The sequence below is a fragment of the Corvus cornix genome, chromosome 28, assembly GCF_000738735.6.
Source record: "Corvus cornix cornix isolate S_Up_H32 chromosome 28, ASM73873v5, whole genome shotgun sequence".
In the NCBI taxonomy this organism is placed as follows: Eukaryota; Metazoa; Chordata; class Aves; order Passeriformes; family Corvidae; genus Corvus; species Corvus cornix.
In genome coordinates this window covers 1,785,016-1,806,893 of record NC_046356.1, presented here as the reverse complement: position 1 = coordinate 1,806,893, position 21,878 = coordinate 1,785,016, and the positions used below count along the sequence as shown (strand labels likewise).

The 21,878-nt window shown below is 51.3% G+C and overlaps 4 protein-coding genes and 1 long non-coding RNA gene across 5 annotated transcripts; all 5 read right to left on the bottom strand.

The window, feature by feature from the left end:
• Positions 1-8: 8 nt before the first annotated feature.
• On the bottom strand, positions 9-1,606 carry LOC120411401 (mucin-16-like; the record flags this gene model as incomplete). Its single annotated transcript, XM_039565966.1, has 5 exons — positions 1,172-1,606; positions 988-1,055; positions 440-612; positions 304-330; positions 9-76 (listed from the first exon to the last, which is right to left on the bottom strand). Coding segments are annotated over exons 1-5 (603 nt in total), but the record flags the coding sequence as incomplete, so codon positions are not given.
• On the bottom strand, positions 1,533-3,663 carry LOC120411400 (mucin-16-like). Its single transcript, XM_039565965.1, has 8 exons — positions 3,652-3,663; positions 3,477-3,544; positions 2,908-3,080; positions 2,772-2,798; positions 2,414-2,556; positions 2,236-2,303; positions 1,667-1,838; positions 1,533-1,556 (listed from the first exon to the last, which is right to left on the bottom strand). Exons 1-8 carry the CDS (start codon positions 3,661-3,663, stop codon positions 1,533-1,535), a joined length of 687 nt encoding a protein of 228 aa, XP_039421899.1.
• A 34-nt stretch (positions 3,664-3,697) lies between these two features.
• Positions 3,698-4,219, bottom strand: LOC120411455. Its single transcript, XR_005603755.1, has 3 exons — positions 4,141-4,219; positions 4,006-4,032; positions 3,698-3,790 (listed from the first exon to the last, which is right to left on the bottom strand). It is a non-coding gene; the product is annotated as an uncharacterized LOC120411455 (long non-coding RNA).
• A 383-nt stretch (positions 4,220-4,602) lies between these two features.
• Positions 4,603-5,560, bottom strand: LOC120411399 (mucin-16-like). The gene is made up of 4 exons (XM_039565964.1): positions 5,333-5,560; positions 5,198-5,224; positions 4,826-4,968; positions 4,603-4,716 (listed from the first exon to the last, which is right to left on the bottom strand). The coding sequence occupies exons 1-4, from the start codon at positions 5,547-5,549 to the stop codon at positions 4,603-4,605; spliced, it is 501 nt and encodes a 166-aa protein (XP_039421898.1). The 5' UTR covers positions 5,550-5,560.
• A 5,974-nt stretch (positions 5,561-11,534) lies between these two features.
• On the bottom strand, positions 11,535-16,039 carry LOC120411398 (mucin-5AC-like). The gene has a single exon (XM_039565962.1). The coding sequence runs from the start codon at positions 15,627-15,629 to the stop codon at positions 11,535-11,537; it is 4,095 nt and encodes a 1,364-aa protein (XP_039421896.1). The 5' UTR covers positions 15,630-16,039.
• Between the last annotated feature and the right edge of the window lie 5,839 nt (positions 16,040-21,878).

Sequence of the window (21,878 nt, the reverse complement as noted above, 5' to 3'; positions counted from 1 at the left end):
GTAGGGAGGTTGGTGATGGTGAAGTTGACGGTGAAACGCTCGAGGGCGGCAGCTGTCGTTGTTGGATGGGTGGGAGCTGGAGGAAGAACAGATGGGGAATGCCTTAGGGCAAGAGCCAGGATGTCAGGGCTCTGGATGGAAAACCACTCAGATCTCCTGACAGCCTTTCTCTCCTTGGCAAGGCTTGCACAAGATCCCCATTTTTCCCCCAGGACTCTAGCCTCAGCCTCTACTTCTAAGAAGATGAACCCAACGTGTCACTTACAGCTTCCTGACCCCATCCCGCCCGTGCAAGGTACTCACTGGTCAGCACTGGCTGTTCGTTGTATCCTGGAAAAGAGAGAGACAGAGGGTCAGGAGCTGGAGCTGGGCAAGGGGCAGCACTGGGGGAGGGCTGGTGTGGGGGAGCAGAGGAGGCCGAGGGAGGAGCTCTGGTCACCGTTGACGTAGAGGCTGTCCTTGTCCAGGCTGTAGGGGCCCAGCTGGGTGATGCCTCTGGTCTTGTTGCTCACTTGGTGGTACAGCCCCACCCTGTCCAAAGGCGCAGCCGAGGGCTCCTTGCTGTAGGCGCACACGGCGTCCACCCGGGTCTCGTCCCTGTCACTGCCTGGCCTGCAAAACACAGCGACCTCCCTCAGAAATCCTCCTCTGCGCATTCTCCATTCATGGCTGGGCCCTGGGGCTGCCATGGACGTTCCTTTGTTGGAATGCAAAAACATCTGTGTGGTGTTATGGTCAGGCACTGCTGTCCACCTTCCCTAACACCCTGGAGGTGTTCAGGATGGAAAGAGGCATCAAGTACTTAGGAAGTGATTCTTGGGCTACTCCATGTCCTACACAAGCTGAGAGTGCATGCAGTGAGGGGAGGCTCTAAGACAGGAGGGCATTATGGAGACAGTACTGCCTTCATAGAAGAGGCACCAGAGCTTGACCACTATGTCCAGCATCCTCAGACCAAGGCACCTGCACGGGGACAATGACCCATACCTGAAAGCTGTTGTCACACATCCTTGGAAATTGGGGCCAATGCTGCTTTCCTTCAGCAAGCGGTCGAGCTGCCAAGGGGAGAAGTGTCACAATTAAGTCATAGCCAGCTCTGTGCACTCCCTCCAAGCTGATGAGTACAAGGACCAGTTGGGACAAGGCCTTGGTCATGAGAAGGGCCACTTACCAAGGCGGCTGTGACTGACTGTGTAGCATTGTACTTGGCCGAGTCAGGATTCTCCAGGTCGGAAGTGTAGGGGAGGTTGGTGATGGTGAAGTTGACGGTGAAATGCTCGAGGGCGGCTGCTGTCGTTGTTGGATGGGTGGGAGCTGGAAGGGGCAGAAATCCAGAATGACAAGGGGCAAGAGCCAGAGTGTCAGGGCTCTGGATGGAAAACCCCTGAGGTCTCCTGCTGGCCCTGCTCTCCATGGGGAATGTTGCCACGATCCCCATATTTTCCCTGGGATATCAGGGCCGCAGCCTTCAGTGCCCAGTGAGGCCCTTGCAGCTTCCTGACCCCATCCCGCCCGTGCAAGGTACTCACTGGTCAGCACTGGCTGTTCGTTGTATCCTGGGAAAAGAGAGAGACAGAGGGTCAGGAGCTGGAGCTGGGCAAGGGGCAGCACTGGGGGAGGGCTGGTGTGGGGGAGCAGAGGAGGCCGAGGGAGGAGCTCTGGTCACCGTTGACGTAGAGGCTGTCCTTGTCCAGGCTGTAGGGCCCAGCTGGGTGATGCCTCTGGTCTTGTTGCTCACTTGGTGGTACAGCCCCACCCTGTCCAAAGGCGCAGCCGAGGGCTCCTTGCTGTAGGCGCACACGGCGTCCACCCGGGTCTCGTCCCTGTCACTGCCTGGCCTGCAAAACACAGCGACCTCCTTGAGCACTCTCCTCTGCATGTCTTCCTCTCAAGGCTGGGTCTTGGGACTGCCTTGGTCATTTCATGGTCATTTGCCTTTCCAAACTATGTGCGTGTGTGTGTGATTGGTGTCCCGACACTCTTCTGCACCTTCAAAAACATTCTGAGCATGTTCATGAAGGAGAGGGCCTGGAAGGAATTTGGAGTCATCTTGGGATCGGGCCATCACCTCCCGAAGAGGAGAGTGCAGCAAGTGAGGTGGAGATAGAAAAGAGAGAGGGAGAGCAGGAAGAAGGAGGGAGAATGTCCTGAGTCTGTAAGAGTGCAGAACATGAGCGTGACTGTCCCTTACATAAGTGAGAACACTGCAAAGGCACATTTGAGTAGGACCCATACCTTAAATCTGTTGTCTCACATCTTTGGAATACAGGGCCAATGCTGCTTTCCTTCAGCAGGCGGTCGAGCTGCCAAGGGAAAAGATTTCCCAGTTAGGCCATGGCCATCTCACGGCTCTCCCTCCACCTTTAGAGAGCCTGGGGAGGGCAGGACAATTGCCCAGTGCTGGTCAACTTACGAGCATGTTCATGACCCTTTGTGTAGCTCTGAACTTGGCCGAGTCAGGATTCTCCAGGTCGGAAGTGTAGGGGAGGTTGGTGATGGTGAAGTTGACAGTGAAATGCTCGAGGGTGGCAGCTGTTGTTGTTGGATGGGTGGGAGCTGGAAGAAGCAGAAATCCAGAATGACAAGGGGCAAGAGCCAGGGTGTCAGGGCTCTGGATGGAAAACCCCTGAGGTCTCCTGCTGGCCCTGCTCTCCATGGGGAATGTTGCCACGATCCCCATATTTTCCCTGGGATATCAGGGCCGCAGCCTTCAGTGCCCAGTGAGGCCCTTGCAGCTTCCTGACCCCATCCCGCCCGTGCAAGGTACTCACTGGTCAGCACTGGCTGTTCGTTGTATCCTGGGAAAAGAGAGAGACAGAGGGTCAGGAGCTGGAGCTGGGCAAGGGGCAGCACTGGGGGAGGGCTGGTGTGGGGGAGAGAGGAGGCCGAGGGAGGAGCTCTGGTCACCGTTGACGTAGAGGCTGTCCTTGTCCAGGCTGTAGGGGCCCAGCTGGGTGATGCCTCTGGTCTTGTTGCTCACTTGGTGGTACAGCCCCACCCTGTCCAAAGGCGCAGCCGAGGGCTCCTTGCTGTAGGCGCACACGGCGTCCACCCGGGTCTCGTCCCTGTCACTGCCTGGCCTGCAAAACACAGCGACCTCCTTGAGCACTCTCCTCTGCATGTCTTCCTCTCAAGGCTGGGTCTTGGGACTGCCTTGGTCATTCATGGTCATTTGCCTTTCCAAACTATGTGCGTGTGTGTGTGATTGGTGTCCCGACACTCTTCTGCACCTTCAAAAACATTCTGAGCATGTTCATGAAGGAGAGGGCCTGGAAGGAATTTGGAGTCATCTTGGGATCAGGGCCATCACTCCCGAAGAGGAGAGTGCAGCAAGTGAGGTGGAATAGAAAAGAGAGAGGAGAGCAGGAAGAAGGAGGGAGAATGTCCTGAGTCTGTAAGAGTGCAGAACATGAGCGTGACTGGTCCCCTTACATAAGTGAGAACACTGCAAAGGCACATTTGAGTAGGACCCATACCTTAAATCTGTTGTCTCACATCTTTGGAATACAGGGCCAATGCTGCTTTCCTTCAGCAGGCGGTCGAGCTGCCAAGGGAAAAGATTTCCCAGTTAGGCCATGGCCATCTCACGGCTCTCCCTCCACCTTTGAGAGCCTGGGTAGGCAGGACAATTGCCAGTGCCGGTCAACTTACGAGCATGTTCATGACCCTTTGTGCTCTGAACTTGCCGAGTCAGGATTCTCCAGGTCGGAAGTGTAGGGGAGGTTGGTGATGGTGAAGTTGACGGTGAAATGCTCGAGGGCGGCAGCTGTCGTTGTTGGATGGGTGGGAGCTGGAAGAAGCAGAAATCCAGAATGACAAGGGGCAAGAGCCAGGGTGTCAGGGCTCTGGATGGAAAACCCCTGAGGTCTCCTGCTGGCCCTGCTCTCCATGGGGAATGTTGCCACGATCCCCATATTTTCCCTGGGATGTCAGGGCCACAGCCTTCAGTGCCCAGTGAGGCCCTTGCAGCTTCCTGACCCCATCCCGCCCGTGCAAGGTACTCACTGGTCAGCACTGGCTGTTCGTTGTATCCTGGAAAAAGAGAGAGACAGAGGGTCAGGAGCTGGAGCTGGGCAAGGGGCAGCACTGGGGGAGGGCTGGTGTGGGAGCAGAGGAGGCCGAGGGAGGAGCTCTGGTCACCGTTGACGTAGAGGCTGTCCTTGTCCAGGCTGTAGGGGCCCAGCTGGGTGATGCCTCTGGTCTTGTTGCTCACTTGGTGTACAGCCCCACCCTGTCCAAAGGCGCAGCCGAGGGCTCCTTGCTGTAGGCGCACACGGCGTCCACCCGGGTCTCGTCCCTGTCACTGCCTGGCCTGCAAAACACAGCGACCTCCTTGAGCACTCTCCTCTGCACATTGTCTCCTCAGGCATGGGTTTTGGGTTGTCCATGGCCCTTTTAGGCAGGATTTGACTGTCATCAGGCATGGTTTTTGGATTGTCCATGGCCCGTTTAGGTATGATTTGACTGTCATCTTAGGGCTAAAATATGATCATGTATAGGGAATAGCACAGGAACAGGAGGGATACTCGACGGAAGTAGGGCATCAGCATGGAGGTCCTGCCTCCATAGGCTGGGCACCCGGAGAGAAGTCCAAGGGAGCCCTCAAAAGACCGAGGGACGTGCAGGGACAGTTGAGCAAGACCCATACCTGAAGTTTGCTGTCTCACATCCTTGGAAAACAGGGCCAATGCTGCTTTCCTTCAGCAGGCGGTCCAGCTGCCAAGGGAAGAGGTTTCACAATTAGGCCATGGCCATCTCTCTGCACTCCTGCAAAGCGGATGAGGCCAAAGAGGGCAAGGATATGGCTCAGTGCTGGTTGACTTACCAGGGTGTTCATAACTCTTCGAGTAGCTCTGAACCTGGCCGAGTCAGGATTCTCCAGGTCGGAAGTGTAGGGGAGGTTGGTGATGGTGAAGTTGACGGTGAAACGCTCGAGGGCGGCAGCTGTTGTTGTTGGATGGGTGGGAGCTGGAGGAAGAACAGATGGGGAATGCCTTAGGGCAAGAGCCAGGGTGTCAGGGCTCTGGATGGAAAACACTGAGATCTCCTGACAGCCTTTCTCTCCTTTGGCAAGGCTGACAAGACCCCCACTTTTTTCCCCCAGGATCTCTAGGCCTCAGCCTCTACTTCTAAGAAGATGAACCCAACGTGTCACTTACAGCTTCCTGACCCCATCCCGCCCCTGCAAGGTACTCACTGGTCAGCAGTGGCTGTTCGTTGTATCCTGGGAAAAGAGAGAGACAGAGGGTCAGGAGCTGGAGCTGGGCAAGGGGCAGCACTGGGGAGGGCTGGTGTGGGGGGCAGAGGAGGCCGAGGGAGGAGCTCTGGTCACCGTTGACGTAGAGGCTGTCCTTGTCCAGGCTGTAGGGGCCCAGCTGGGTGATGCCTCTGGTCTTGTTGCTCACTTGGTGGTACAGCCCCACCCTGTCCAAAGGCGCAGCCGAGGGCTCCTTGCTGTAGGCGCACACGGCGTCCACCCGGGTCTCGTCCCTGTCACTGCCTGGCCTGCAAAACACAGCGACCTCCCTCAGAAATCCTCCTCTGCGCATTCTCCATTCATGGCTGGGCCCTGGGGCTGCCATGGACGTTCCTTTGTTGGAATGCAAAAACATCTGTGTGTGTTATGGTCAGGCACTGCTGTCCACCTTCCCTAACACCCTGGAGGTGTTCAGGATGGAAAGAGGCATCAAGTACTTAGGAGTGATTCTTGGGCTACTCCATGTCCTACACAAGCTGAGAGTGCATGCAGTGAGGGGAGGCTCTAAGACAGGAGGGCATTATGGAGACAGTACTGCCTTCATAGAAGAGGCACCCAGAGCTTGACCACTATGTCCAGCATCCTCAGACCAAGGCACCTGCACGGGGACAATGACCCATACCTGAAAGCTGTTGTCACACATCCTTGGAAATTGGGGCCAATGCTGCTTTCCTTCAGCAAGCGGTCGAGCTGCCAAGCGGAGAAGTGTCACAATTAAGTCATAGCCAGCTCTGTGCACTCCCTCCAAGCTGATGAGTAACAAGGACCAGTTGGGAACAGAGCCTTGGTAATGAGAAGGGCCACTTACCAAGGCGGCTGTGACTGACTGTGTAGCATTGTACTTGGCCGAGTCAGGATTCTCCAGGTCGGAAGTGTAGGGGAGGTTGGTGATGGTGAAGTTGACGGTGAAACGCTCGAGGGCGGCAGCTGTTGTTGTTGCATGGGTGGGAGCTGGAAGAAGCAGAAATCCAGAATGACAAGGGGCAAGAGCCAGGGTGTCAGGGCTCTGGATGGACAATCATAGAGTTTACAGGTCGCTCCTGCCAGCTATGGGGTTTCCCACCCCTGTCTCTTTTTGTCCTTCTTCTGTATTCCATGATATGAGTTTTTTATTCCTAGTCTGAATTACGACTCTTTATTTTCCTTTTAAATATATATAAATTAAGATATCTTCCATTTTATGTTTAACAGGTTTTAGGCATTAATATATTGATCTAGAGATAATTATGTAACTGTTAAGATATTATCTCGATATTATTCTGCTATATTTTTCCAGCAAATTACTTTATAGTCCTTGGTAATTTTTTGATTTTTAATTAAGGTCGTTAGTGCAGTGCACAATGACTAGAAAGTTGTATAAAAAACTGAATGGTTAAATCATTCAAAAAAATTATAAATATAAGAGTAATTTTTCATATAATATGGTAACAATACTTGTAAAAATTACCATAATGAATGAGCACTTAAAAAAAATTAATTTAGAAAGTCATTCTTTAATCACCATGGGTTTTTATAAGGAAAAGACAAAGGTGTACTGATGGTAGGATTTAACAGAAAATAATTAAACAAAATTACTCAGTTTTTGTAACTGTTATACAACTTACTGGCTTTGACACCAAGACTACTCTGAGGTGTTGCTGACGTTACAAAATGGGCTGTAGTGCTGAGATGAGGAAAAGATGTCTGTGACGTCTGTGTAGTGAATGGACCGAAGCTAGAGAAAAGTAAGGGGGAAGTCGAGACTGCCGGAGATGTGCTGGCAATCTCTGCTCTAGAAGAGAGGAGTGTGGAGGTTGTCACAAGAGGAGAGGTCGCTGGCCAAGTGGAGGAGGCTGAAGACATGGACTCAGGTAGATGTGTGGACAGGACACCCGGGGTGGAGCCATCTGGCCATTTAGAAGTTGACAAACTGGTGGATTCAATGATGGCCTTGGAGGCTGTCTGAAAAAACCTGGCGGAGGTGCGTGTAGGTGTGCTGAGAGTTGTGGAAATGGTCTCCAGAGTAGAGCCAAGATAATGAGAGGCAGCACTGGTTGAAGTTACTCCAGCATCAGGAGCAAAGGAAAATGTTTCTGCACGGACTGTGGAGACTGAGGAGGTTGCCTCTGTCACTGGGATAGGCACATAGGCAGCAGGAGATGTTCCCTCAGGACTGGACTGGATTGGAGTGGTGGCTGAAGGCTTTAGGCTGGAAGATTGGGCTGTGGTCGAGGGGATTGTGGAGGTTGTCAAAAGTGAAGACGTCTCTGGCCGAGTGGAAGAGGCTGAAGTGGTGGTCTCAGGCTGAGATGTGGACTGGGCAGCCGACCTTGTGGTGGTGGAAACAGTGGTGGCCTCAGTGCTGGATGTGGATCGACCCTCAGCAGTGGAGGTGGTCTCAAACACAGTGCTGGTGGTGGGTGCAGCTGTGGTGAGAGCTGCTGAAGTGGTCGCGCTCCGAGGAAGAGTCACAGTGCTGGCAGAAGTTGGGCTTGTCCCCGGAGCAGAGGAAGACGTTTGTGTATGAATTTTGGTGGTCGCAGCTCCTGCCTTTGTCACTGGCATGGGGACATGGTCGACAGGGGTTGTTCCCGCAGGACTGGATGGGGTTGGAGTGGTGGCTGAAGGCTTTAGGCTGGAAGTTTTTGCCGTGGTTGAGGGGATTGTGGAGGTTGAAACAAGTGGAGACGTCTCTGGCCGAGTAGAAGAGGCTGAAGTGGTGGTCTCAGGCTGAGATGCGGACTGGGCAGCCGAGCTGGAGACTTCTGACCTTGTGGTGGTGGCCTCAGTGCTGGATGTGGATCGACCCTCAGCAGTGGAGGTGGTCTCAAACACAGTGCTGGTGGTGGGTGCTGTTGAGGTGAGAGCTGCTGAAGTGGCCTCCACAGTAGAGCTCCGAGGAAGAGCAGCAGTGCTGGCAGAAGTGGGCTTGTCCCAGGAGCAGAGGAAGACGTTTGTGCAAGGACCGTGGTGGTCGCAGAGGTTGCCTCTGTTGCCGAAGTTGTGTTCTTCTCAGGTGTGGATATTGCAGCAGGACTGGACTGGATTGGAGTGGTGGCTGAAGGCTTTAGGCTGGAAGTTTTGTGCTGCGGTCGAGAGGATTGTGGAGGTTGTCAAAAGTGAAGACGTCTCTGGCCGAGCGGAAGAGGCTGAAGTGGTGGTCTCAGGCTGAGATGTGGACTGGGCAGCCGAGCTGGAGACTTCTGACCTTGTGGTGGTGGCCTCAGTGCTGGATGTGGATCGACCCTCAGCAGTGGAGGTGGTCTCAAACACAGTGCTGGTGGTGGGTGCAGCTGTGGTGAGAGCTGCTGAAGTGGTCGCGCTCCGAGGAAGAGTCACAGTGCTGGCAGAAGTTGGGCTTGTCCCAGGAGCAGAGGAAGACGTTTGTGGTATGAATTTTTGGTGGTCGCAGCTCCTGCCTTTGTCACTGGCATGGGGACGTGGTCGACAGGGGTTGTTCCCGCAGGACTGGATGGGGTTGGAGTGGTGGCTGAAGGCTTTAGGCTGGAAGTTTGTGCTGCAGTCGAGAGGATCGTGGAGGTTGTCAAAAGTGAAGACGTCTCTGGCCGAGTGGAAGAGGCTGAAGTGGTGGTCTCAGGCTGAGATGCGGACTGGGCAGCCGAGCTGGAGACTTCTGACCTTGTGGTGGTGGAAACAGTGGTGGCCTCAGTGCTGGATGTGGATCGACCCTCAGCAGTGGAGGTGGTCTCAAACACAGTGCTGGTGGTGGGTGCAGCTGTGGTGAGAGCTGCTGAAGTGGTCGCGCTCCGAGGAAGAGTCACAGTGCTGGCAGAAGTTGGGCTTGTCCCAGGAGCAGAGGATGACGTTTGTGTATGAATTTTGGTGGTCGCAGCTCCTGCCTTTGTCACTGGCATGGGGACATGGTCGACAGGGGTTGTTCCCGCAGGACTGGATGGGGTTGGAGTGGTGGCTGAAGGCTTTAGGCTGGAAGTTTTTGCCGTGGTTGAGGGGATTGTGGAGGTTGAAACAAGTGGAGACGTCTCTGGCCGAGTAGAAGAGGCTGAAGTGGTGGTCTCAGGCTGAGATGTGGACTGGGCAGCCGAGCTGGAGACTTCTGACCTTGTGGTGGTGGCCTCAGTGCTGGATGTGGATCGACCCTCAGCAGTGGAGGTGGTCTCAAACACAGTGCTGGTGGTGGGTGCAGCTGTGGTGAGAGCTGCTGAAGTGGTCGCGCTCCGAGGAAGAGTCACAGTGCTGGCAGAAGTTGGGCTTGTCCCAGGAGCAGAGGATGACGTTTGTGTATGATTTTTCGTGGTCGCAGCTCCTGCCTTTGTCACTGGCATGGGGACATGGTCGACAGGGGTTGTTCCCGCAGGACTGGATGGGGTTGGAGTGGTGGCTGAAGGCTTTAGGCTGGAAGTTTTTGCCGTGGTTGAGGGGATTGTGGAAATTGTAACAAGTGAAGACGTCTCTGGCCGAGTAGAAGAGGCTGAAGTGGTGGTCTCAGGCTGAGATGTGGTCTGGAAAGCCGAGCTGGAGACTTCTGACCTTGTGGTGGTGGAAACAGTGGTGGCCTCAGTGCTGGATGTGGATCGACCCTCAGCAGTGGAGGTGGTCTCAAACACAGTGCTGGTGGTGGGTGCAGCTGTGGTGAGAGCTGCTGAAGTGGTCGCGCTCCGAGGAAGAGCAGCAGTGCTGGCAGAAGTTGGGCTTGTCCCAGGAGCAGAGGATGACGTTTGTGTATGAATTTTGGTGGTCGCAGCTCCTGCCTTTGTCACTGGCATGGGGACATGGTCGACAGGGGTTGTTCCCGCAGGACTGGATGGGGTTGGAGTGGTGGCTGAAGGCTTTAGGCTGGAAGTTTGTGCTGCAGTCGAGAGGATCGTGGAGGTTGTCAAAAGTGAAGACGTCTCTGGCCGAGTGGAAGAGGCTGAAGTGGTGGTCTCAGGCTGAGATGTGGTCTGGAAAGCCGAGCTGGAGACTTCTGACCTTGTGGTGGTGGCCTCAGTGCTGGATGTGGATCGACCCTCAGCAGTGGAGGTGGTCTCAAACACAGTGCTGGTGGTGGGTGCTGTTGAGGTGAGAGCTGCTGAAGTGGTCTCCACGGTAGAGCTCCGAGGAAGAGCAGCAGTGCTGGCAGAAGCTGGGCTTGTCCCAGGAGCAGAGGAAGACGTTTGTGCAAGGACCGTGGTGGTCGCGGAGGTTGCCTCTGTTGCCGAAGTTGTGTTCTTCTCAGGTGTGGATATTGCAGCAGGACTGGACTGGATTGGAGTGGTGGCTGAAGGCTTTAGGATGGAAGTTTGTGCTGCGGTCGAGAGGATTGTGGAGGTTGTCAAAAGTGAAGACGTCTCTGGCCGAGTGGAAGAGGCTGAAGTGGTGGTCTCAGGCTGAGATGTGGACTGGGCAGCCGAGCTGGAGACTTCTGACCTTGTGGTGGTGGCCTCAGTGCTGGATGTGGATCGACCCTCAGCAGTGGAGGTGGTCTCAAACACAGTGCTGGTGGTGGGTGCAGTGTGGTGAGAGCTGCTGAAGTGGTCGCGCTCCGAGGAAGAGTCACAGTGCTGGCAGAAGTTGGGCTTGTCCCAGGAGCAGAGGAAGACGTTTGTGTATGATTTTGGTGGTCGCAGCTCTGCCTTGTCACTGGCATTGGGACATGGTCGACAGGGTTGTTCCCGCAGGACTGGATGGGGTTGGAGTGGTGGCTGAAGGCTTTAGGCTGGAAGTTTTGCTGCGGTCGAGAGGATTGTGGAGGTTGCCAAAAGTGAAGACGTCTCTGGCCGAGTGGAAGAGGCTGAAGTGGTGGTCTCAGGCTGAGATGTGGACTGGGCAGCCGAGCTGGAGACTTCTGACCTTGTGGATGGTGGCCTCAGTGCTGGATGTGGATCGACCCTCAGCAGTGGAGGTGGTCTCAAACACAGTGCTGGTGGTGGGTGCTGTTGAGGTGAGAGCTGCTGAAGTGGCTCGCACGCTCGAGGAAGAGTCACAGTGCTGGCAGAAGTTGGGCTTGTCCCAGGAGCAGAGGATGACGTTTGTGTATGATTTTTCGTGGTCGCAGCTCCTGCCTTTGTCACTGGCATGGGACATGGTCGACAGGGGTTGTTCCCGCAGGACTGGATGGGGTTGGAGTGGTGGCTGAAGGCTTTAGGCTGGAAGTTTTTGCCGTGGTTGAGGGATTGTGGAGGTTGTAACAAGTGAAGACGTCTCTGGCCGAGTAGAAGAGGCTGAAGTGGTGGTCTCAGGCTGAGATGTGGACTGGGCAGCCGAGCTGGAGACTTCTGACCTTGTGGTGGTGGCCTCAGTGCTGGATGTGGATCGACCCTCAGCAGTGGAGGTGGTCTCAAACACAGTGCTGGTGGTGGGTGCTGTTGAGGTGAGAGCTGCTGAAGTGGTCTCCACGGTAGAGCTCCGAGGAAGAGCAGCAGTGCTGGCAGAAGTTGGGCTTGTCCCAGGAGCAGAGGATGACGTTTGTGTATGAATTTTGGTGGTCGCAGCTCCTGCCTTTGTCACTGGCATGGGGACATGGTCGACAGGGGTTGTTCCCGCAGGACTGGATGGGGTTGGAGTGGTGGCTGAAGGCTTTAGGCTGGAAGTTTGTGCCGTGGTCGAGGGGATTGTGGAGGTTGTCAACAAGTGAAGACGTCTCTGGCCGAGTAGAAGAGGCTGAAGTGGTGGTCTCAGGCTGAGATGTGGACTGGGCAGCCGAGCTGGAGACTTCTGACCTTGTGGTGGTGGCCTCAGTGCTGGATGTGGATCGACCCTCAGCAGTGGAGGTGGTCTCAAACACAGTGCTGGTGGTGGGTGCTGTTGAGGTGAGAGCTGCTGAAGTGGTCTCCACGGTAGAGCTCCGAGGAAGAGTCACAGTGCTGGCAGAAGCTGGGCTTGTCCCAGGAGCAGAGGAAGATGTTTGTGCAAGGACCGTGGTGGTCGCGGAGGTTGCCTCTGTTGCCGAAGTTGTGTTCTTCTCAGGTGTGGATATTGCAGCAGGACTGGACTGGATTGGAGTGGTGGCTGAAGGCTTTAGGCTGGAAGTTTGTGCCGTGGTTGAGGGGATTGTGGAGGTTGTCAAAAGTGAAGACGTCTCTGGCCGAGTGGAAGAGGCTGAAGTGGTGGTCTCAGGCTGAGATGTGGACTGGGCAGCCGAGCTGGAGACTTCTGACCTTGTGGTGGTGGCCTCAGTGCTGGATGTGGATCGACCCTCAGCAGTGGAGGTGGTCTCAAACACAGTGCTGGTGGTGGGTGCAGCTGTGGTGAGAGCTGCTGAAGTGGTCGCGCTCCGAGGAAGAGTCACAGTGCTGGCAGAAGTTGGGCTTGTCCCAGGAGCAGAGGATGACGTTTGTGTATGAATTTTCGTGGTCACAGCTCCTGCCTTTGTCACTGGCATGGGGACATGGTCGACAGGGGTTGTTCCCGCAGGACTGGATGGGGTTGGAGTGGTGGCTGAAGGCTTTAGGCTGGAAGTTTGTGCTGCAGTCGAGAGGATTGTGGAGGTTGTCAAAAGTGAAGAGATCTCTGGCCGAGTAGAAGAGGCTGAAGTGGTGGTCTCAGGCTGAGATGTGGACTGGGCAGCCGAGCTGGAGACTTCTGACCTTGTGGTGGTGGCCTCAGTGCTGGATGTGGATCGACCCTCAGCAGTGGAGGTGGTCTCAAACACAGTGCTGGTGGTGGGTGCTGTTGAGGTGAGAGCTGCTGAAGTGGTCTCCACGGTAGAGCTCCGAGGAAGAGCAGCAGTGCTGGCAGAAGCTGGGCTTGTCCCAGGAGCAGAGGAAGATGTTTGTGCAAGGACCGTGGTGGTCGCGGAGGTTGCCTCTGTTGCCGAAGTTGTGTTCTTCTCAGGTGTGGATATTGCAGCAGGACTGGACTGGATTGGAGTGGTGGCTGAAGGCTTTAGGCTGGAAGTTTGTGCTGCGGTCGAGAGGATTGTGGAGGTTGTCAAAAGTGAAGACGTCTCTGGCCGAGTGGAAGAGGCTGAAGTGGTGGTCTCAGGCTGAGATGTGGACTGGGCAGCCGAGCTGGAGACTTCTGACCTTGTGGTGGTGGCCTCAGTGCTGGATGTGGATCGACCCTCAGCAGTGGAGGTGGTCTCAAACACAGTGCTGGTGGTGGGTGCAGCTGTGGTGAGAGCTGCTGAAGTGGTCGCGCTCCGAGGAAGAGCAGCAGTGCTGGCAGAAGTTGGGCTTGTCCCAGGAGCAGAGGATGACGTTTGTGTATGATTTTTCGTGGTCGCAGCTCCTGCCTTTGTCACTGGCATGGGGACATGGTCGACAGGGGTTGTTCCCGCAGGACTGGATGGGGTTGGAGTGGTGGCTGAAGGCTTTAGGCTGGAAGTTTTTGCCGTGGTTGAGGGGATTGTGGAGGTTGAAACAAGTGGAGACGTCTCTGGCCGAGTAGAAGAGGCTGAAGTGGTGGTCTCAGGCTGAGATGTGGACTGGACAGCCGAGCTGGAGACTTCTGACCTTGTGGTGGTGGCCTCAGTGCTGGATGTGGATCGACCCTCAGCAGTGGAGGTGGTCTCAAACACAGTGCTGGTGGTGGGTGCTGTTGAGGTGAGAGCTGCTGAAGTGGTCTCCACGGTAGAGCTCCGAGGAAGAGCAGCAGTGCTGGCAGAAGCTGGGCTTGTCCCAGGAGCAGAGGAAGATGTTTGTGCAAGGACCGTGGTGGTCGCGGAGGTTGCCTCTGTTGCCGAAGTTGTGTTCTTCTCAGGTGTGGATATTGCAGCAGGACTGGACTGGATTGGAGTGGTGGCTGAAGTCTTTAGGCTGGAAGTTTGTGCTGCGGTCGAGAGGATTGTGGAGGTTGTCAAAAGTGAAGACGTCTCTGGCCGAGTGGAAGAGGCTGAAGTGGTGGTCTCAGGCTGAGATGTGGACTGGGCAGCCGAGCTGGAGACTTCTGACCTTGTGGTGGTGGCCTCAGTGCTGGATGTGGATCGACCCTCAGCAGTGGAGGTGGTTTCAAACACAGTGCTGGTGGTGGGTGCAGCTGTGGTGAGAGCTGCTGAAGTGGTCGCGCTCCGAGGAAGAGCAGCAGTGCTGGCAGAAGTTGGGCTTGTCCCAGGAGCAGAGGATGACGTTTGTGTATGAATTTTCATGGTCGCAGCTCCTGCCTTTGTCACTGGCATGGGGACATGGTCGACAGGGGTTGTTCCCGCAGGACTGGATGGGGTTGGAGTGGTGGCTGAAGGCTTTAGGCTGGAAGTTTGTGCTGCAGTCGAGAGGATCGTGGAGGTTGTCAAAAGTGAAGACGTCTCTGGCCGAGTGGAAGAGGCTGAAGTGGTGGTCTCAGGCTGAGATGCGGACTGGGCAGCCGAGCTGGAGACTTCTGACCTTGTGGTGGTGGAAACAGCGGTGGCCTCAGTGCTGGATGTGGATCGACCCTCAGCAGTGGAGGTGGTCTCAAACACAGTGCTGGTGGTGGGTGCTGTTGAGGTGAGAGCTGCTGAAGTGGTCTCCACGGTAGAGCTCCGAGGAAGAGCAGCAGTGCTGGCAGAAGCTGGGCTTGTCCCAGGAGCAGAGGAAGATGTTTGTGCAAGGACCCTGGTGGTCGCGGAGGTTGCCTCTGTTGCCGAAGTTGTGTTCTTCTCAGGTGTGGATATTGCAGCAGGACTGGACTGGATTGGAGTGGTGGCTGAAGGCTTTAGGCTGGAAGTTTTTGCCGTGGTTGAGGGGATTGTGGAGGTTGTCAAAAGGGAAGACGTCTCTGGCCGAGTAGAAGAGGCTGAAGTGGTGGTCTCAGGCTGAGATGCGGACTGGGCAGCCGAGCTGGAGACTTCTGACCTTGTGGTGGTGGCCTCAGTGCTGGATGTGGATCGACCCTCAGCAGTGGAGGTGGTCTCAAACACAGTGCTGGTGGTGGGTGCTGTTGAGGTGAGAGCTGCTGAAGTGGTCTCCACGGTAGAGCTCCGAGGAAGAGCAGCAGTGCTGGCAGAAGTTGGGCTTGTCCCAGGAGCAGAGGAAGACGTTTGTGCAAGGACCGTGGTGGTCGCGGAGGTTGCCTCTGTTGCCGAAGTTGTGTTCTTCTCAGGTGTGGATATTGCAGCAGGACTGGATGGGGTTGGAGTGGTGGCTGAAGGCTTTAGGCTGGAAGTTTGTGCTGCGGTCGAGAGGATTGTGGAGGCTGTCAAAAGTGAAGACGTCTCTGGCCGAGTAGAAGAGGCTGAAGTGGTGGTCTCAGGCTGAGATGTGGACTGGGCAGCCGAGCTGGAGACTTCTGACCTTGTGGTGGTGGCCTCAGTGCTGGATGTGGATCGACCCTCAGCAGTGGAGGTGGTCTCAAACACAGTGCTGGTGGTGGGTGCAGCTGTGGTGAGAGCTGCTGAAGTGGTCGTGCTCTCAGGAAGAGCAGCAGTGCTGGCAGAAGTTGGGCTTGTCCCAGGAGCAGAGGATGACGTTTGTGTATGATTTTTCGTGGTCGCAGCTCCTGCCTTTGTCACTGGCATGGGGACATGGTCGACAGGGATTTTTCCCGCAGGACTGGGTGGGGTTGGAGTGGTGGCTGAAGGCTTTAGGCTGGAAGTTTGTGCTGCGGTTGAGAGGTTTGCGGATTCTGTCACAAGTGGAGATATTTTTTAGGTAGTTTTTAAAAACCTCTGTTCTTCTTAATTCTCTATATTATTCAAACTAATTCCCTGTGTATCCATATTGTATTTAAATATTGTTTTGCTGCATTTTTTCTTTTTTCACTAAGTCACACTTTGGAGATTTCTTTTACCCAGGTTTTATTGGAAATATGTCCCTATATTTATATCTCATTAAACTTTAAGGAGTGGAGATACTGAAGAATCATTTGCTTATCAACAACTGTATCATATAATGTTCGCATAAAGTCACAGAATGGTTTTTGTTGTAAGGGATCCAGAAAATCCTTTTGTTCCAGCCCCTGCCAAGGGCAGGGACACCTCCCACTATCCCAGGCTGCTCCAAGCCCTGTCCAACCTGGCCTTGGACACTTCCAAGGATCCAGGGGCAGCCACAGCTCTTCTGGGCACCCTGTGCCATCACCCTCACAGGGAACAATTCCCTCCTAATATCTATCCTAAACCAACCCCATGGTCCTTGCACAAAGGTCATCCTCTGCTCCTGGGACAAGCCCGAGCTTGAAGCCATTCCCCCTTGTCCTCTCCCTCCAGGCCCTTGTCCCAATCCCTGTCCAGCTCTCTTGGAGCCCCTTTAGGCACTGGGAGGAGCTTTAAGGTCTCCCAGGAACCTTCTTTTCTCCAGGCTGGACAATCCCATTTGTCTCAGCCTGGCTCCATATGAGAGCTGCTCTGTCACTCTGCTCATCTTGGTGGCCTTCTCTGGACTCAGTCCAACAGGTCGAGTGATCACTGGACCTTTACCCCTTCAGCAATGGTGTTATCACAAAACCGCTTGAACTCTATCTGTTCCTTCATGCACTCTAATCAATAGACATGGGCAGCTGGAGGTTCTCTGAGGAGATCTTTGGAGAAGAACAGTAAAAACAGAATGTTCTTTGCAGCTGAACATGTGCATTCACATGTGCAAGGTGTCCCAATTTCCTCCACTGCAATTTGGAAGAGCCATTCATTTTTTTTCCTGAATCATTTGAATTCTAATCGTGTCTTCCAAAATATTTGCAAGATTCCTAACTTTTATCATTCTATAGATAATCTTTCAAAGGATTTAGGAGAAACTGTCCCTAAGGTGGAGAACTGATGGCATTTAACATGTAATCTCACTTACTGCTAGGCATTAATTGTTATGGATCTTTTTAATCCAAGTTTTTTCATCCAAACCCAGAAAAGAACAGTAACAGCCGTCTATGAGGATCTCCCTCTACCCTGGATAATTTCTGCTTTCAGGAAAGTGCTACGTCAATCACTGTTAAAATTTATTCTCTGATTAAATTCTTAGTCCAGCTGAGGGTTTCCCTTTGGTCGAAACCTTTTGTCAAAAGGAAATTGAATCAGGCTTTACCAGTTTGTTCCTTCTCTTACTTCTTAACACTTTATTATGTTATATGGTGTTTTTATTTTTCAGTAATTAGTTTTCAAATTATTCTGCTTTTTTCAGTAAAGCTGGTTAGCAGAGAACTCCCCACACTCCAAACTCCGTCCTTTCCAATGAGAAATCACATTCCCACCCAGCCCCATCTTTTTGATGTCCCCAGTTTTCCATGGAAAAGAGGGTCAAAGACTGTTCAGAGTCTTCTGGAACAGCTTCTCAAGAACACTGAGCTGTTTCAGGATTTGAATGTATTTCACGGAGGGACATCAGTCATGTCTGTAATTTCCATATTTCAAAGCAGTAGTAGATACCTTAATGGGTGAATATAGAGGTCAAGAAAAATGCTCTGAACAAGTCCAACATTTTTCAAGAAAAATGCTCTCAACAAGTGCAACATTTTTCCGGGTGCTTTTTATGTAAGCATTACATATTCATGTTCTCTGGTTTTTTCAAGCTTTCTGAATTGGCAACACCTAAAAAAATCTGCTATTCATCCATGGCTATTTCAGTGACGACAACACAATAGCCATGGGTTTGTCACCCCAATTAAATTCCCCTGTTCCCCTGAGGTGCACACAGATGTTCCAAACCATCCCCATGGTGTGGTTCTAAGGAGGGGCTCATTCTATAAATAATCCATCACAGGAATCACACCCCGGTCTCTCCCCTGTCAGGTTGGTTGTGTCACCTTGGGAGAGTCTCTTCTGGTAAAGCATTCCAGGCTCGTTAGTAATGCTCGGGCTTGACACCCACCAGGAAATGAGCAGGGCTGGCATCCTGCCTCAGGTGGTGCCGTTAGGAGAGGAAGGATGGGGAAGGGGAGAGAGGGACTCAGACCAAGCTCTTTCAAATGTAAAGAATCACTATCCTCACATCCCAGCATCCTCGCAAACAACTTCATGGAATTATGGAATCATACTTTGGCCATAGTTTGCTCCCTCCATACCTTAAAGCCCATCTCGTTCCACCCCAGTTCCACTATCCCAGGTTGCTCCAATCCCCATCCAACCTGGCCTTGGACACTTCCAGGCCATGGGACAGGGCAGCCACAGCTGCTCTGGGCACCCTGTGCCACAGCCTCCCAACACTCTGAATTTTTCCCTATTATCTCATCTCTATCACTTTGAAGCCATTCCCCCTTGTCCTGGCACTCCAGGCCCTTGGAAATAAGTCTTTCTCTCTCCATCTTTCTTGTTGGCTCCCTTCAGGTTCTGGAAGGCCACAGGGTCACCCCAAAGCTTCTCTTCTCCAGACTGAATAACCTCAAATCTCCCAGCAGAGCTGCTCTGTCCCTCTGATCATCCTGGTGCCTCCTCTGGACTCTCGCTCCTGTGCTGGGACCCCCAAGCTGCAGGCAGCTCTGCAGGTGGGGCCTCACCTGAGCTGGGCAGAGTCACACCAAATCTCTTTATTGTCACAACTCACCAGCCGGACAATAGAAGGGAAGAATTTCTGTGGGGTTTTTGCAGGTATTTGTTCCTCTTGCACTCCCTGAGCTTTCTGTGCACCCACCTGGAGCCACCTGGCCGTGAGCCACCTGCACTCTCAGGGGCTGCGTGGCCACATGAATGCTGTGCCGAGCAAAGCACTGAGCTGTCCCCCTCAGCAGAACTTGTCACCTGCAATCCAGCCCAGAGCAAGGCCCAGCTCCCTCTGTTATATACAAAAATAATGCCCTGTCTCTTCCCCATTCCTAAATCCTTGTTGTCTTTCTGGATTCCAGACTCAATCAAGTGATGCTCTGGTATTTTGTGCATGAGAGGGCTTAGAAAAGAGCAGAATATTACAAATAACAGGCGTGGTAAAATAGTATTGGAACAGAATGGAAGGTCAGAGGAGAGTCAGTGAAAGGAAGGGGCAGCCAGTGAGGCAATGAGTAAATTGGTAGTAGCTCCTCAAGCTTTGTTTCTACTCACAGACCCATCCTTGTCTCTTTTATTCACATTAATGGTCACGATATTGAACATTGCAGAGTTTTCAGAATTAAGGATGCACATAAACGACAGGACAAGGGGGAATGGCTTCCCAGTGCCAGAGGGCAGGGTTGGGTGGGATCTTGGGAAGGAATTGTTCCCTGGGAGGGTGGGATAGGGGTGGGATGGAATTCCCAGAGCAGCTGGGGCTGCCCCTGGATCCCTGGAAGTGCCCAAGGCCAGGTTGGACATTGGGGCTTGGAGCAGCCTGGGACAGTGGAAGGTTCCCCATGGCAGGGGGTGAGACTGGATGAGCTTTAAGGTCCTTTCCAATCCAAACCATTCTGGGACACCTGGCTATAACTAAACTATATCTGTTACTATAAATATAAATGTAAATCTCAATATCAACATCAAATAAATATAGATATAAACATAAATATAAATTTAAAAAATAAAAATAAAAATAAAAATAAAAATAAAATATAAATATAAATATAAATTATAAATATAAATATAAATATAAAATTTTGTGTATATATATATGTATATATATAAAATATATATATTTCTTATGAGGAAAAAGAAACAGATCTCTATAAATATCAGCAATAAGTGGGGTTTTTTCTAAAACATGTAATACTGGAATCCCTGTACCTTGGCACATTTATATTTCTAGATACTATTTTCTGTATTAACATATATATTATTTGCTATATAAATATCTAGAGAATGGTTAAACTCCTCCTTTTTTTCTGTACTACCTGGAGGTTTTAAGCCATTCCTGGCCATGCCTAATAGACTTGTTATGAGGGACTTTTTAGGATACTTAAAGAGGGGACCAAGCACTCCCCTGGCAGAGGGATGTGGTGATGCACAGAGCTCAACTCTCCGTGCCCCAACTCCCTGTATCCCAAACTCCTCTGGGAAGCAACCTGGAATCACACATTTCTAACAGTAATTGGATATATATTCATTTTAGGCCGTAATTTTGCAGACATTAAAATATTCAGATTTAATTAGGAACTCTAGAATTAAGGCTGTGACCCTTGTCCTTCTAAAGGAACATTTGGTGAATCCGCAGAGAATTCACCAAAATATCCGAGTTCCCTCATTACAAAGCACCAGGGATTTCCTGCTCCCAGTCAGGAATTCCTACCAGGAGTTCTCATGCTCTAAATCAAAGCTGGATTTCTTGAGCAGTGCAGTGGGGAAAGGGGAATATTTTCACCTCCACCTGTACTTAAAACTTGGCTCTGGGCAGGAATCCTCGTGCAGATTTCTATTCATGAGCTCAGACAAAAACAGCCTAAATCTTACCAAGACAGGGTAAATTAATTGAAATTAATATAATTTTATTAATATTAAAAACTCCCAAGTGTTTTTGAGCCCATATAATTTAAAGCAATGTTTAGCTCCAGTGCTTCCCCTCTAATTCAGAATTAAAACAGCCTTAATTGCCTTTAATTTAAAACTAATTTCAGTTAAGCTGCTGGTTGTGTGAACAAAGACATTTTATACGTTGGCACCAATGCACTTAAAATGTCTCTAGTAATTTGAATGAATGAATGAATGAACTCTTGGAGAGTTCTTAAGTCACTGGGACTTCACGTCCTAAGTGTCCTATTTATTCCATAAAATGAAATTTATAAACCTTTGAGTAACCACTACCAAAAAACTGCTTTTCCATATAAAGACCAAGTAATTTCAGCTTGATTTAAAAAAAAAAAAAAATTGAAATTTTAGGTGATTAAATGCCATCTAGATTTTAAATTCAGAGGCACATCCAAAGCTAATTTTCATGTTAGAAGAAATATCATTTCAGAGACTGGAGCACTCCAGATCCTCTGTCATTTCATTGCCATTGAAAATGTCATTTTTACCCACTTTTTCATAGGTTAAAAAATACACAATTGGAAAATATTGTAAAATCCTCAAAAATATTTTTTAAATTAAATTTATATTAATTCTATTTTATTTTAAAATATTTTTAGCTTGATTATTTTCTATTAACAATTATGATTTGGATTCCTCCCCCTGCATTTTTATGATTTCAAAACTCAACTGAGGAATGTAGATGAGTCGTTTTAAAAGTAAATATTAACGTCTCATTCATCTTTTTTCAGAAAACGAAATTAACTTTGTGTGCTAAAAACAAATGTTGCAATTTATATTTTGGCTTTTGCTACATGAAATTTGATCTGCTCAGCTTTGGCAATTCCCTCTCTACTTATATTCAATAAAGCTGAAAAATAAATGTTGTCCTCTCTGTTATTTTCTTCTTTTAGCTGATGAGTAAAAGTGCTAAAAATCAGCAAGACCATGAGCAAGATCAGCCCGTCACTCCAAAGGGATTTGGGGTTTTTCACATGTGTCACAAATTCTGGATATATTTAATTATCAATATTGTTTGAAGTGATTAGATGGGAATAAAACCCGTTTTCTTTTTCATTTTAGTGGTCATCATTTAATTTGCAAAATCTGTTCAACTGTACAGCAACATATAGAGTTTCTCTAATAAAAAAGGAAATTATTATTAGTTAAATAATTAACTAAATTCAACTTACCAGAAAAGCAGTACAATGCAATGATAACACACAAGACCTTCATCTTAGATCGGGATAAGTTTGTTGTCCAATCCATCCTCTTTTTTTCTTACAAGATTAGAATTTTCTAACAAGATGAGAAATTTTCCCAGATTCCCTTCAGGATCTGCAGCTCTGGGCAGCACAGGAGTGACCCTCACACAGGAGGGCACAAGATGAGTGTGATGGTCAAGGGGGAAATGCTCTTAAACTCCAGCCCCTT

Bases quoted from the DNA above. Each gene is read 5' to 3' on its own strand.
- LOC120411398 (XM_039565962.1), bottom strand. From the start codon at position 15,629: ATGCCAGTGACAAAGGCAGGAGCTGCGACCACGAAAAATCATACACAA.
- LOC120411400 (XM_039565965.1), bottom strand. The intron at 3,081-3,476 runs GTATGGGTCCTA...TGTGTTTTGCAG, and splicing joins TGTGAGACAACAGATTTAAG to GCCAGGCAGTGACAGGGACG. The intron at 2,557-2,771 runs GTGAGTACCTTG...TGCTTCTTCCAG, and splicing joins CGAACAGCCAGTGCTGACCA to CTCCCACCCATCCAACAACA.
- LOC120411399 (XM_039565964.1), bottom strand. From the start codon at position 5,549: ATGCGCAGAGGAGGATTTCTGAGGGAGGTCGCTGTGTTTTGCAGGCCA. The intron at 5,225-5,332 runs GTGACCAGAGCT...CTCTTTTCCCAG, and splicing joins GGACAGCCTCTACGTCAACG to GATACAACGAACAGCCACTG. The intron at 4,717-4,825 runs GTAAGTCAACCA...TTCCCTTGGCAG, and splicing joins GAAGAGTTATGAACACCCTG to CTGGACCGCCTGCTGAAGGA.